Below are 14,474 nucleotides of genomic sequence, written 5' to 3' on the forward strand. Positions count from 1 at the left end.
CTGTGACGTAATTTATTGCGTCAAAAAAATAACCATAGAAATAGTGGCGCGTGCACAGAACCATTTCCGGTTAGCTCGCTCGCTGGCTCGTGTGTTGCTGCTGGCAACACACTACAAACATTAAAAATAAGCTCCAAGAAAGCCTCATTCTCCAGTCCAGTCATGAGTTCGCCTTTGTCGATGCTTAAGAAAACGAGGCGCATCCCGCTTCAGTGTGACGAAAATGATAGACGGTAAGCAGTAACACAAGTTGACTAAAATATTTATACAGCATTACGTTCAGGAGACTTCCGGGGAAATATGTCACGTGACCCTAAAGCGCTTTTATAAACATTGTTACAGTATTCCATTGCATTCAATAAACGTGTTCACAGTAACTTTGGGTCAAATCCTACCCTAAAAATCAATGGTGAATACAGATTTTAAGTGTTTTTGTCCTACAGGGACAAAAGAGATCATCTGCCAACAGGTAAGCTGCAGATCACAATAAACGAACTACAATATGTATCAGATCTTTCTTTCTTTCTTTTATTTTTTATTTTTTTAACCCTTTAAATTAGAATCTCAGGTTCTGGATGACCCAAGTCCTCCGGTGGCCAGTCCCACTCGACCAAGTGATGCGAACTTTATCAAGTTAAAAGCATCTAAGAAAGGTAAAGGCAGATGAACAAGTATGAGAACTGTATTTGCAAAGGTTATAATGCTTATTTTTGATGAGTCAAACACAATTTTAGAATCACTAAGTATAATATAGTGAACTAAGTTATACACAATTACAAACTGCAAACTTTTGAGAGATACTGTAGGGATCAAGTGGTTAAAGTAGAGAGAAGTTTTCTTTTCTCGTACCTATTCAACATCGTACAGTATGCTACCTATTAAGAAGCACTGAGAAAATGTGTTCAACAAAAGTAAACGAGTTGAGCTGAGTTTTCAAAATCATAGTCTCCAATCTTCTCGAGCTGAAGTTCAGCTGGCCACTGGGAAAAAAATGCAAGTTTCAAAGAATTTCATTGTCATTGTGTGTTACACCGGTTGGATTTATTTGATCGTTGTGTAGTATTTTTACAAGTCTTCAGAGTACTTCCTGGTATGAAAAACCCACCCCCATTTTATACCGTGAAAACTCAGGTGTTGTGCCAAGCGACTTTGAGCTGATGTCTTCCATGATGCAGCGACTGTCCCTGCTTGAGAGGAAGGTCACAAGCCAAAAAGAAGAGATGGTGCGCAAGGTGATCACTCTTGTTTGTTATGATGAAGAACAGAACCCGTCACTCACAACACAATCTCTTTATTCTTTGGCAGGACAATGTTATTTTGATTTTGAGGGAGAAACTGAAAGCTCAGCAAGAATCAGGTAATCACTCAAAATGTTATGAAATAATTCTTTCTAAGGCTGCACGATATTGGAAAATCATGCGATATGCGATATAGTTGCTGAATATAGCAATATCGCTATTATTGCGATATTTAACATGTACCTAAAGAAATGACATTTTTATTATCTAATGAAAGAATTAAAAAAAATAATGCGGCAAAATAAGCAAACTCAATATAATCCTAATTAATTATTAAATAATTAAACTATTCACTCTAAAAACAGTTGGGTCAAATGTAACCCAATTATGGATAATAATAAAAAATTGACCGATCCACATTTATTTATGGATCAATTTGACCCAACTTTCTGGGTTGTTTTATACAAAATGACCCAGTTTTTTGGAACCAAGTAAAGGATCTAACCAATATTTACGAGTTGTTTTACACTAAAAGACCAATTTCTTGACTCAAAGTTGGGTCAAATTGACCCAAGTAGAGGATCGGTCCATTTTTTACCCATAGTTGGGTTATTTTTGACCCAACTGTTTTTAGAGTGCACAAACTTATTGCATGTCTTTGCGATATGCATATTGCATGGTCCCCTATCGCGATATCAATATTTTTTCGATATATTGTGCAGCCCTAATTCTTTCTCTGAATTTGTGGCGTATATTTTATGACAGGGCGTGGCCATGTTGAAAGTTGCAGTCATCTTGAAAGAAGGTGCGAACAGCTACAGCACCAAGTGGATGACATGGAGGTGCGTTTTTATCAAAACTTTTCCAAACGATTCATTTTAGTAATTTTTCCGTCACTCTCTTCAGAGCTTCCTGAATGACTACGGTTTGATCTGGGTAGGAAACAGGAAGCTCACTAATGCAGCACAGCAACCAAACAGCTTTGTCACAGGTACAAGCCACCTACTTTTCAACTAAAAGGGCTGCTAACATGCTGGGTATACTACCTCCTTGCAGGGACCTCTGTCGTGCAGAATTTCCATATGGATTTTGACCTTGTGATGCAGACCATTAAGGAGCTGAACATCCTGGCAGGGGAACCATTCATACAATCCACACCTACGGGGGCGCAGTTGGCTCGAAACGATCCCGTGCAACTGAAGCTCTACAGAAACGGAATTGTCATGTTCAACGGACCTTTCCGCTCCTATCAGGAGAACAGCACGCAGGTTAGCTTGTTAAGACAAGATGGCGCTATAATACTTGATCCAAGCTCCAAATGCCTTTCAGACTCTATTGCAGGCAGTTCTTAAAGGGGAGGTCAACCTTAAACATTTCTTGACAATAATATATGTGACGTTACTAGTCTAAACATGACATTATGATTAATACTACATTTGGAGATTATGAGTTATGAAGCAAAATCCAGCCGTTATAATCCATCTCAGGGAGCGGCCATTTTGCCACTTGCTGTCGAGTAAAAATGACATCACAGTTGCTCAGGTTTCAGGCAACGACCAATCACAGCTCAGCTTCAGAAAACAGGTGAGCTGTGATTGGTTATCATTTTCACTCAACAGTAAGTGGCAAAATGGCCGCCTTATGATATAAATAAAAACGACTGGATTTTGCTGCTAAACTCATATTCCACTTACGAAATATTAACTCATTTACTGCCATTGACGGCTATAGACGTCAAAAATTAATTTGAACTATTAGTTTCACATTTTTTTCCACTTTTGTTAACAAGAGTATGAAAACCTAGATTTTTTTTTATTGTACATTTAGAACAGATATGAAATTTGTGATTAATCTTGAGTTAACTAGTGAAGTCATGTGATTAATTACAATTAAAAATGTTCATCGCCTAATGCCCCTAATTAAAAAAAGAAAAGAAAAGATTATAAAAAATGATGAGGGTCAAACGCTAAAAATTTTTACAATTGTAATTAATCGATTAATCACAAATTGTATATCTGTTATAAATGCACAATAAAAAAAAATCTAGGTTTTCATACTCTTGTTAACAAAAGTGGAAAAAAAAATTAAACTAATATAGTTCAAATTAATTTTTGACGTCTATAGCCGTCAATGGTAGTGAATGAATTAACCAGAATACCATATTTAGTGGGGCCGCATAGAACATATTGCCAAGAGTTTTTTGGGGGGTTGTTTGGGTTGACTTCGAACAAGGAGCGTAGCCTTTTCATGAAATCTGGCTCTTTTTGGGATGTTTGGTTCTCCTTGCAGCAATGCATGCAGGATCTGATGGAAGGCTATTTCCCATCTGAGCTTCAAGGCAGATTTCCAGATGGTGTGCCTTTTGAGGTGTGTACCCATCATGTTGCCACTCCACTTCAACACTTAAATGGAAAACTTCTCTGTGTTTTGTCACACAAGGCCCATGACAGACGAGATGAGGAATTTGTCCTCAGAAAACCATGCGATAAATTTCCTGGTAAAGGCCATGCTGTGCGAGAGAAAAAAGAGGAATCGCCAGTCAGAGTCGGCTCGCAGTGTCCTGGTTGGTCCTGCACTAATGTCACAGAGTTTGAAATCCATTAATAACCAATCATGTGTTTGTTTGTTTCACAGCTAAGCCATTAAGCACAAATCAATTCCTGAACAGGCTGCCACAAGTGGTGGTGAAGGCGGGTCGAGTGATGAACATCAGGGACTCTGTGCGGACAACTTTGCAGGTTTGAACGGCATCATTCCAAGAAATGGGCCTGTGCACAGGTGATTAATCATGTGACCTGTACAGAATTTCCCAATTGCGGCTCATCTTTTCCCTAGGGCTCATCTGACACACGCAACAACTGCTCAGCTATCACTGTTGATACACCAGCACTGCAAGCAATGAAGGACAGGTAGTCACAAGGTTATCATTTATTGGTACTCTTTATGACCAGAGGTGGGCAATCTCGGTCCCCGAGGGGCCGGAGTCCTGCAGGTTTTGGAGGTTTCTCACTTCCAACACAAGCTTATTCCAATCAACAGGATTGTTATCAGGCTTATGCAGAGCTTGCTGATGAGCTGATCATATATCAGCTGTGTTGGAGAAGGGCAACATGCAAAACCTGCAGGACTCCCACCTCTGCTTTAGACAAACCTGCAATCTAATGTGGTCTGGCTTAAAAGTTATGTAAAAAAACAAAAACTACCTCCCAAAACATAATATTTGAACAAAGTCTGCAATTATCATAACACGACATCTTGTCACTTTTTCAAGCACGCCCACAATCACCTCTGACCGGCCTTCGTCTCCACGCAACATCGTCACATTTAAGGTCAAGTCAGAGGATGGCGATCGCACTTACGTACTGAAAATGTGCCTCTCCGAGACCGTGGGCCACCTCAGGCAACATCTGGACACACATAGGTAAGCTTAAATATTTCGGTACTATGTTAGAATCAACATGCCCGCTCATGTTTGCTGCAATTGATTCCTTTACAGGGGTCATGACCTGGCTGGCTATGACATTATCAGTGCATACCCTCAGTGTCACTACCATGATGACTGCCAAACGCTTGGGTCATGTGGGCTCACGACCAATGTTACTCTTCTTCTGCGAGGAAGGAAAAACACAAATAAAACATCCAACTAAATAAGATGACTTTTTGTTTCTTTAAACGTCGTATTTTACTCTTGTCTGTGACATTTGTGCACACTTTACATGTAGATACACAACACCGGGGGTAGGGAACCATGGTCCTTGAGAGCCGCAGGCCTGCAGACCTGCCTGTTTTAGAGGCCTCCCTCCTCCATCACAGCTGATTCAAATGATCGGCTCATCGGCAAGCTCTGGAGAAACCTGATAGCAATCCTGATCATTGAATCAGGTGTGTCGGAGAAGGGAGACAAAAAGGTACATTCTGAATGAGTACATGGATTATCCTCTTATGTTTGTATGCTAACTTCCCTGTTCTGACTGTACTTTTATTTTCCATGTGTTCCTGTTATTCTCTGTTGTCTGATGATAGCTTGTGAAAGACAGATCTGCAAAAACTTTTCTATCAAAGGGGTTTATGCGTGGACAAAAACAAAACTTTTTGTTATGTTAATATGACAATTAGATAAAGCATTTGATTAATACTGAAAAATGTGAAAATAGTTGACAAATACCAATCAATATCTAAACGTGTGTTGATTTGTTTCTATTGACAATGAAGATATACAGTACAAATGTCAGTCATTTTAGTTTACATGCCATCTGCGTTCGGTATATATGTTTTTTTTTCTATTTTTAATGGGAAAAAAAGGAAAAGCCACGCCTTACTCGAATTTCTGAATTGAGTATTCCACGTGGATTTATTTTCGAGTGTTGTCGAATGCGCTCTTCGGCGTTGCCAATGACGTAAACAGCTAAAAACTCGTCTCATTGGCTAAAAACCCGGAAGTTAGTAAAATAGACATTGTAACCTGTTATGACCACACTAGTAAGCACAGAGTTGCATAGTTCGTAGGTTTGACTGTCACTTGTTGGGCGATAAAGATTACACTGAACATTTGGTGGAGGTTTTGGTTTCTGGACAACCATGGATGAAGTGACAGGAGCTGAGCTCATTGCTGAGTCTCTTATGAATCAGGTTAGTTGAAAACAATTGTGGTAACGTACCCTTAATGATATAACTGTTAGTTCTCACATTTCTCTCATTTGTAACGATCAATGTTTGTTTTAAGCAAACTTTTTGTTGGGACTATGCGTATGGAGATATATATGCGTGTCAAAGTTGACTATGTCAAGCTAGAGTTATAGTGCAAGTTAGTGCAGTATAAGCGCGGACGGTGGACATTTCCAGCTTTTTTTTAGTCGAGACATATTTCAGGCTCAAAGTGCACACACACAAAGCCAAAGAAAAATATTTTGCAGTGGATACATTTGCATGGTGATGGTTAGAAAATAAAGACGATGAAAACAATTTTGGTTGAACTCCAAGTTGGACTTTTGAAATTAACACAGTAGAAGAAAGTAGATATCCCAAGGGCAGAGAACAACATTCCCTACTCCGCTCAGGATCTCTGTTAATATGTTACACTGGATAGATATGACCCTGTTAGTAATCTTAAAGTTTCTTAATATATGTACAAATGTCTTTACAGAAAGTGGAATACATGTTTGGGATTGTCGGTATTCCTGTCATGGAAGTAGCCATGGCTGCTCAAGCTGCAGGGATCAAATACATTGGCATGCGCAATGAACAAGCGGTAAACTGCTCTAAATATTCTGCTCCGTTTCTATGAGTTCTTGTGTTTGATCCAATCTTACATATTAGGCCTGTTATGCTGCATCTGCTGTTGGATACCTCACCGGGAGGTAAGACTTGTGATGTTAAATGTAAATATAAATGCCACTAGTGTGTCAGCTTGATTCCGGATAGTTCTCTCCACCTAGACCAGGTGCCTGTCTGGTGGTGTCAGGACCTGGACTTATTCATGCTCTGGGCGGAATGGCCAACTCTAACATGAACTGCTGGTATGAAAAAGAAAAAGAAAAAAAAAAGTCTGTCAGCAATGCCCCTCAAATAGGAACCAAACTGCCACAAATTTAATTTGTGTGTCACTAAATGGCAGGGGTTCTCTGTACATTGCGAAGTAGCATTTTGAAATGTATTTTGTTTTCTCACATGCAGGCCAGTGGTTGTTATTGGGGGATCATCAGATAGAAGCCAAGAGACAGCAGGGGCCTTTCAAGAGTTTCCGCAGGTAATAAACATGTAGATGAGCATATAGCTAAAGGTGTTTGCCTCTGCTTGAATTCTTTGGGGTTTTTTTTAGGTGGAAGCATGTCGACTGTATAGCAAATTCTCTGCAAGGCCCAGCAGTCTGGAAGCCATCCCTTCCGTGATTGAGAAGGTGACCCATCATCTTTATTTGAGCGTCTTAAATTGATATTGAACAGAGGTGAACAGACTTTCCAGTCATTTGATAATAGTACGTTGTTCCCCCGCGATCAGTGGACAGAGCCGTGGCTCGAATAGCAAAATATCTGTGGGTAATTAATGCCTCCTCAAAAAGGTTTACAATCGCTAAACGAGCCTAACACAAAATGGCACTTGAGCACAAAAAACATAAATAGAAAGTCTGTGAATAGGTGAATCCCCAAGTCTTGAAATGCGACTATTGATATTTTTGGGCTTTACAAAGGCTGTTCGCACAAGCATCTATGGGCGTCCAGGCGCTTGTTATGTGGACATTGCAGGGGATATGGTGAATGCCAAAGTGGACCGGAGCAAAGTCAGGTTTGTCATATTGCTCTTGTCTGTTATCCGATGCTAAACACAGCATTTCCCCATTCAACTTACTGTGTCACTCCGGCAGATTTGTCCAATGTTGTCTTCCCCCTCCCGTTTGTCTGGCCGACCATGATGCAGTGACGGAGGCCATCGCTGTCTTGAAATCAGCTAAAAGACCTTTGGTCATCATTGGCAAAGGTAACATAAAGTACCTGCTTTCTGCCTTAATAAGAGATCCTCTATTTCCTGGTTTTGACCCACAGGTGCAGCCTACGGTCGAGCAGAAGCCGCCCTGAGGGACTTTGTGGAATTGAGCCAATTGCCGTTCCTTCCAACCCCCATGGGGAAGGGGGTGCTGCCTGATGATCACCCCAAGTGTGTGGCGGCTGCACGCTCAAGGTAGAAAACACAAAAATACCTTCCACAGCAATTACTTCAATTCTGCTGGGATTAGCGTTTCAGATTAATAAAGTCAAATTGTTTTCATTGTAATCTCTGTCAATTTCCTTCAACAAAAAGAATTCTTGAAGCCAGTATGCTGGGGTCAGTCACAGTAAATATTCACCCAATCCTAATAAGGGATATCGCTCATAAGATAGACAGATATTTGTGCCACCATTTTTGGTGTATGTTCTTACAGTACATGTTTTAAATTTGTTGAACTCATTCATATACTAAAAATGAAAACAATATTCTGAAGGTGAATAAATAATTTGTTTTTGTTTGCTATCTTTTCTCAACTCAAATCAAACGGGTGGAAATGAAGAGCTCTTCTCCAGACAGATGTTGTTCTTCTTCTTGGAGCCCGTCTCAACTGGATCCTCCATTTTGGTCTGCCGCCTAGATTTGATCCAAATGTCAAGATCATCCAGGTTGGTAATTTAAGTTTTAACAACAATAAGTTCTATCCTGCCCCACTAGTCTAAATACGGTGTTTTGGTTAATATTGCGCTAGTGGAATATGAGCAGCTAAATCCAGTAGTTAAAAAAAAAAAATCAATATCAGAAGGCAGTCATTTTGGCACTTGCTGTCGAGTAAAAATTACATCACAGTTTCTCAGGTCTCAGGTAACAACCAATCACAGCTCAGCTTCAGAAAACAGGTGAGCTGTGATTGGTCGTTGCCTGAGCCCTGAGCAACTGTGATGCCATCTTCAGTTGACAGTGGCAAAATGGCCGTCCCTGAGCTGGATAAAAATGGCAGAATTTTGCTGCATAACTAATTTTCCACAAATGTAATATTAATCAGAATGTCATGTTTAGACTAGTGAGGTCACATATAACATTTAATGTCAAGAAACGGTTAAGGTTGACTTACCTTTGAGTGTATTTTTCTTATGTTTTATTCAACAATGCTTAACTGTATTTAAAAAAATGTGATGTGATAATGCATATTTAATTTCAAGGCATACTAGCTTTAATTGTCACACCCACAAATGTCTAGGTGAGAAATGAAGGAATATTCACCTTGTAGTGTATTTAATGGCTCTATGGTTACTGTTGTCATACTGTGTCCTGTGTGCAGGTTGACCTTTGTCCTGAGGAGATGGGAAACAATGTGAAGCCTGCCGTTGCTCTCCTGGGAGATATCAACGCAGTCGTCCATCAGGTGCATAACACTCAAAACTATCATCTAAGCGATTCATTGATATTAGACGCCAAAAGAACAGCTTGTATATTTTTGTCAAGTATTATTTTCCTTTCTCCTTCAGTTGCGAGAGTGTCTTATTAAAGATGGCTGGAAGTATCCTTCTGACACAGAATGGTGGAGCAACCTAAGGGAGAAAATGGCCAATAATGCAAAAATGTCAAATGTGAGTTTTGACCATTTCTTGAACTAAAAAAAAAAAAGTAATCAACGTTCTTCACATAAAAACAGGCTTGCTTTTCACCTCACAAGCAAACCTGGACTGGTTGCCAGAGATCTTTTCCAAAACATGATAGACAAAAAAAAAAAGAAGCTAATCGTTATTATTGTTAGTCATCTTTTTTTTTTTTTTTTTTTTTTTTAAGAGCTCAGTATTGTTCATTCGGAAATGTCATCATCATTGCTCTTTTTTTTTTTTTTTTTTAAATATATATATATATATATATATACACATATATACATACATATATACATATATACATACATACATACATACATTTTTTTTTTTTTTGTGTGTGTGGGTGAGTATGTGTGCGTGCGTGCGTGCGTGCGTGCGTGCGTGCGTGCGTGCGTGTGTTTGTTAGCTCACCAGAAAACCTATTAGAAAAAAAAAATCTCATACCGTTCACCTAAATCGAACACCAGGAGACCCGAGGGGACCGAAGAAAACCAAGGAAGGTGAAATCCAGCACAGACCAGACACCCCCCACCAGAACTCCTCCCCAGCCCAAGAAACATCCAGACCCCAACAAATCCAAAAAACATAAAATCAGGGAGGCCTCAAGAGACCAACGGAGAGACCGAGAAAAGGAAGGAAGGACAGACGAAGCCGCGTGAGATCCGAGACACCAGCCTCCACCGATTCAATAACCTGAGGAGGAAACAGATTGTGTCTGAGTTTCGGTAGATGCTGGTGTGGTGGATCTGGCATGCATGAAAATCTCCACCAAAGAGGGGAGCCGTCGACCCCCGCCGGAACAGAGCAAGCGCAACACCTCAGGGCCCCCCAGGCCGCGGCAGCGCCAAAGGACGACCCCCGGGCCCCACCAGGGCCACCGGCCGGAGAGCAAACCCAGGAGCAGGAGCGCCCCCCGCCCCAACACGGCCCGCGCCCCCCGCCCAACGCAGCAGGACGGGGCACTGCAGGCCCACCAGGCACCCCACCGGCCCCCAACCCCCGCCCCCCCCACAGCCCCCCGCCCCCCATCCACCCCCGCCACCCACCCCAACCCAGCCCCAGCCGCCCCCATGCCCCCAATCCCCCAGACACCCCCCACCCCCAGCACCCCCCACCCCGCAACCCCCACCACCGCCCCCCCCCCAACAAAGCCGCCCCCCACCCCGACCAACCGGCAGCCCCCCAACCCCCGACCCCCAGATTGTTAGTCATCTTAATGAATCATGTTCATACTGAGCCAATCGATCGAACAAGATAAAATGATGTCATTTTTATCAGAATATTCAAATTGGAACCTAACCTAACGAGCATGTTTTTTTTGAAAGAAAGTAACGTACAAGAACCACACGTTTATTTTCTAATTAATTTGAAGCAAGTTTTGTTGTCCTTCCGATTCTCCACAGGCGCTCGCTCTTCCGTCAACAATACCCATGAACTACTACACGGTGTTTCACCACATCGCACAGCTGCTGCCACATGACTGCATCGTAGTCAGCGAGGGCGCCAACACCATGGACATTGGACGCACTATGTTGAATAACTACTTACCTCGACACAGGCAAGCAGAGCTTCATCTAAAGGAAGCCTTGTTGTTGGAATGGCGTGAAATGACTTATGGACATGATCAGGATGAGAATTCTCTTTATTGGTCAAGTATGTTAAATCATGCAATGAATTTATCCACAGTAGTTTAAAGCACTCGAAATAAATCAATAATGAGGTTGCAAAGTGATCGAATTAATAATGTCACATTTTACAGTGGATCAAGTATTAGCCCAAACTTATTTAGTCTGTTGTGGTTATTCCTGATGACCTTTAGGTTGGATGCCGGCACTTTCGGAACAATGGGAGTGGGTCTTGGTTTTGCTATTGCTGCAGCTGCTGTGCAGAGGAGCGAGAATAAAGGTCAAAGGATTGTCTGCGTGGAAGGCGACAGCGCCTTTGGCTTTTCCGGCATGGAGGTGGAAACCATGTGCAGGTAAGCAGCTTTACTGTCTTTCTGATGCTATATATCATTTGTAACCCTTTTTTATTAATTTTTTTAACAGGTATAGCCTACCGATAGTCGTGATTGTTGTGAATAACAACGGTATATACAGCGGATTGGACCCTGAGACGTGGAAAGAAATGGCAAAAATGGGGGATTTGGCCAGCATGTGAGACAAAAATCATTGTCTACATTGTGTCAAATCAAATGTTGTTTGCTGTGATGTGTGTGTTTTTTATATTATTCATCCTTATCTGTACCCTTAAATAATCAGAGCGCCTCCTGTGAGCCTCCTGCCTGAGGCGCGCTACGACCAGGTGATGACAGCATTTGGCGGGCGTGGGTTCTTGGTGAGGACGGTGGAGGAGCTGTGTAACGCCTTGCAGCTCAGCTTGAGTGACTGGGAGAGGCCAAGTCTTCTCAACGTGCTCATCGACCCTTCCTCAGGCAGAAAGCAACAGGTACACAAGCCCTGCTCGGTGAACAGCTATGAGGTTCGAGATTCTTAATAGCCTACATAAACATTATGTAGATCCGCTAGGATTTGACGGACATGTAATCATCTGAAGACACACACATAAAAAAGATTTGTAATAAGTTGAAGGATGGAGTCGAATAAGTTGCCATTCCACTTATGTCCTCCAGGAGGAAGTATTGCACTTTCTTTGGCCCATCTCCCAACCCATTCAATGTGCACAAAAAAATACCTTAAGTTGCTAGTTCTTGTTGGCCAATGTTGACATTTTTTATTCAGGTCCTGCTCGTTTGACAATTAATTTAATGTAACCATATAGTGAATGAAGTGGCATTGTTGTGCAATGTATTGAAAGCACAACCAGTCATTTCCAACCAACCAGGGGAATCCAATTTTACTGAATTGGTCTCATTCCTATTATATATTTACTTAAAAACAAACAGTGTTACCTTTGTTGTAAAGGTAATAATGATGGGTTAGGAGGAGTGGACACAATGGCACACAAAGAGCTGATTGGCTCAGTCTCTATTAAAAAAAAAAATACAAACAGGGTTTATTTACCTTTTACTAGTTTCGCCCTCAGAAGCAATTTTAACCATTTACGAGCTGATTGGCTGTCACCTGAAGATGAGAACAGGTGAAAGAAATGGCTAAGCAACAGGAAATAATATAAACAAAGGCTACAACTCTGAAGCTAGTGGGAATTAAAATCAGCAGCATTCCAGCTGGTGATTATTAAAAACCAATAAGCAGCTCAGTGTTTATTTGACTGCAATGTGTCCCTGAGCGCTAATCCTTCCAGTCCACAAGTGCACTGTGGAGCTGCTCCTTTCCACTCACAATCCCTCAACCTCGCATCAACTTGACCCCTCTATTTCTGGTCCCTTATAATTAGAAAGCGGGGCCCTCTGTGTTTATGTTGAATGTATCTACGCAACCCTCCGTGCGTGGTGGCATAGATACATTCAGGTGATGGAAGGTTCCATTGAGGCACTAAGCTCCATGGTTGTGACCTTCTTTTTATTTGACGATGGATGCCTGGCAGTTTGTTAGTCAGAATCCCAGCCAACAATGAATAACTTACAAATTTCAACTCTAGTTTTAGAAAAAAAAACTTATGGTTGTTTTTCTGTATTTGCAGGAGTTCCCTTGGCTGACCCGTTCCAACTTATAGAAGGAAAGTGAAACTTTTTTGCTATTACAACCACTAGAAACTTAAAACATGATTGTTTCTTAACGAAGGTTTTAAATATTTTTATGTAGGAAAAGGGAGGGGGGGTGTTCTCAATGACTGCCAAGGATTGAGTGCTAGCTTTTGTTTGTGTAACTTCACTACATCAGTATCAATTGGCTAATACATGCTCATATCATTTCTGCAAATATGGTTGATTTTGAATTACTTAAAACAATTTAGAGCCCTTGGTGTGGCATGAGAATGAAATATTATTCATCTGAATGTAATGTCATCAATATCATCAATATATGCAGTGCTTAACAAATGTAGTATACCGCCTGTTCTAAACATAAGAGACCGTCCAACATTAGAAAGTGCGAATCAAACGTTTTAGTGAGCTGTGTTTTACCATTTTGATCAGGAATGAAGAATTTAAAATGCACTTCACTTTTTTTATACCCAAATTTGAGACTGCTCTCAATTAATTAATTAATATTGGAAAAACAATGTGATTTGGGTGTTGAATATTGCGATATTTAACAAGCAACTAAAGAAATTACATTTTTATTATACATTTTTTTCCCCATGAGGCAAAATAAGCAGGCTAATACATTTACTAAGCACTATGTATAATGACATATGCTCATATTTGGACAATTCTAATGCATTATCTTGTCAAAATGTCTGCCTTGAACAGAACAACTGTACTAATGATAAAGGTGGTGCCTTGTATTAACTGAAAAATTGGGTAATTTAAAGATGTACATTTATACTAATGCAAAAAGTATGTATTGTATACTTTTATTATTTTTTTATGTAAAAATGATCGATTATAAATATATCTTAATTTATATGATTGCAGTTCCATCACTTGCATTGAAATCTCTTTTTTGTCTTCCAATCATTTATTTCCTTCCACACATACTTTATATCAGTAGTTCTCAAATGGGGGTACGTGTACCCCTGGGGGTATGTGAAGGCACTCCAGAGAGTACACAAGATTTAAAAAATAAATATTATAATTATGTAAATATTTCAGCAAAATCTAAGTTAATAAAATACCATTTATATTCAGTAGGCTCAATATATATATATTCAGTCTCCTCAAACCAGAATGGTTTGGCCCAAACTGTCATATGCCATTGAAAATTTGATTTCAATTTAATTACTTTTTTTTTTTAGAACAGATATTTACTATGTTCCCAATGGAGGACACTTAATAGCGATAATGATTTTTATGTGCACAAATCTCTATTTGTAACTTAGTTAATTATTATTATTTTTTTCAAGTTTTTTATTTTAGTCTTGATTTCCAAATAGTTCGAGAGACCACTGTACAAATGAATTTCCAAAGTTGAATAAATCAGGCAACGATGGTGCTCTGTTTTTTTCACTTTTTCCCCCCACTTGTTAGGGGGCATATTTCACATGGTTTACATCACTGAAAAAAGGTTGAGAACCACTGCTCTATACTATAGAAAGCATGGAATGGTTTTAT

The 14,474-nt window shown here is 40.3% G+C and overlaps 2 protein-coding genes across 2 annotated transcripts; both read left to right on the plus strand.

Annotated features, from left to right (window-relative positions):
- Positions 1–72: 72 nt before the first annotated feature.
- Positions 73–4,885, plus strand: ubxn11 (UBX domain protein 11). The gene is made up of 14 exons (XM_086078875.1): positions 73–233; positions 444–469; positions 561–653; positions 1,132–1,232; positions 1,306–1,357; positions 2,004–2,080; positions 2,145–2,229; positions 2,295–2,506; positions 3,528–3,605; positions 3,678–3,801; positions 3,873–3,976; positions 4,074–4,147; positions 4,510–4,659; positions 4,735–4,885. The coding sequence occupies exons 1-14, from the start codon at positions 163–165 to the stop codon at positions 4,883–4,885; spliced, it is 1,398 nt and encodes a 465-aa protein (XP_085935001.1). The 5' UTR covers positions 73–162.
- An 816-nt stretch (positions 4,886–5,701) lies between these two features.
- On the plus strand, positions 5,702–14,352 carry hacl1 (2-hydroxyacyl-CoA lyase 1). Its single transcript, XM_086078532.1, has 17 exons — positions 5,702–5,867; positions 6,382–6,486; positions 6,555–6,595; positions 6,674–6,754; positions 6,912–6,984; positions 7,057–7,134; positions 7,426–7,520; positions 7,600–7,712; positions 7,778–7,913; positions 8,281–8,386; positions 9,040–9,123; positions 9,227–9,328; positions 10,744–10,898; positions 11,160–11,318; positions 11,389–11,496; positions 11,602–11,788; positions 12,944–14,352. Exons 1-17 carry the CDS (start codon positions 5,817–5,819, stop codon positions 12,974–12,976), a joined length of 1,707 nt encoding a protein of 568 aa, XP_085934658.1. The 5' UTR covers positions 5,702–5,816; the 3' UTR covers positions 12,977–14,352.
- The last annotated feature ends 122 nt before the right edge of the window (positions 14,353–14,474 follow it).

Source organism: Leptonotus elevatus, chromosome 6 (assembly GCF_054856555.1).
Source record: "Leptonotus elevatus isolate MCC_2025b chromosome 6, RoL_Lele_1.0, whole genome shotgun sequence".
Classification (NCBI taxonomy): domain Eukaryota; kingdom Metazoa; phylum Chordata; class Actinopteri; order Syngnathiformes; family Syngnathidae; genus Leptonotus; species Leptonotus elevatus.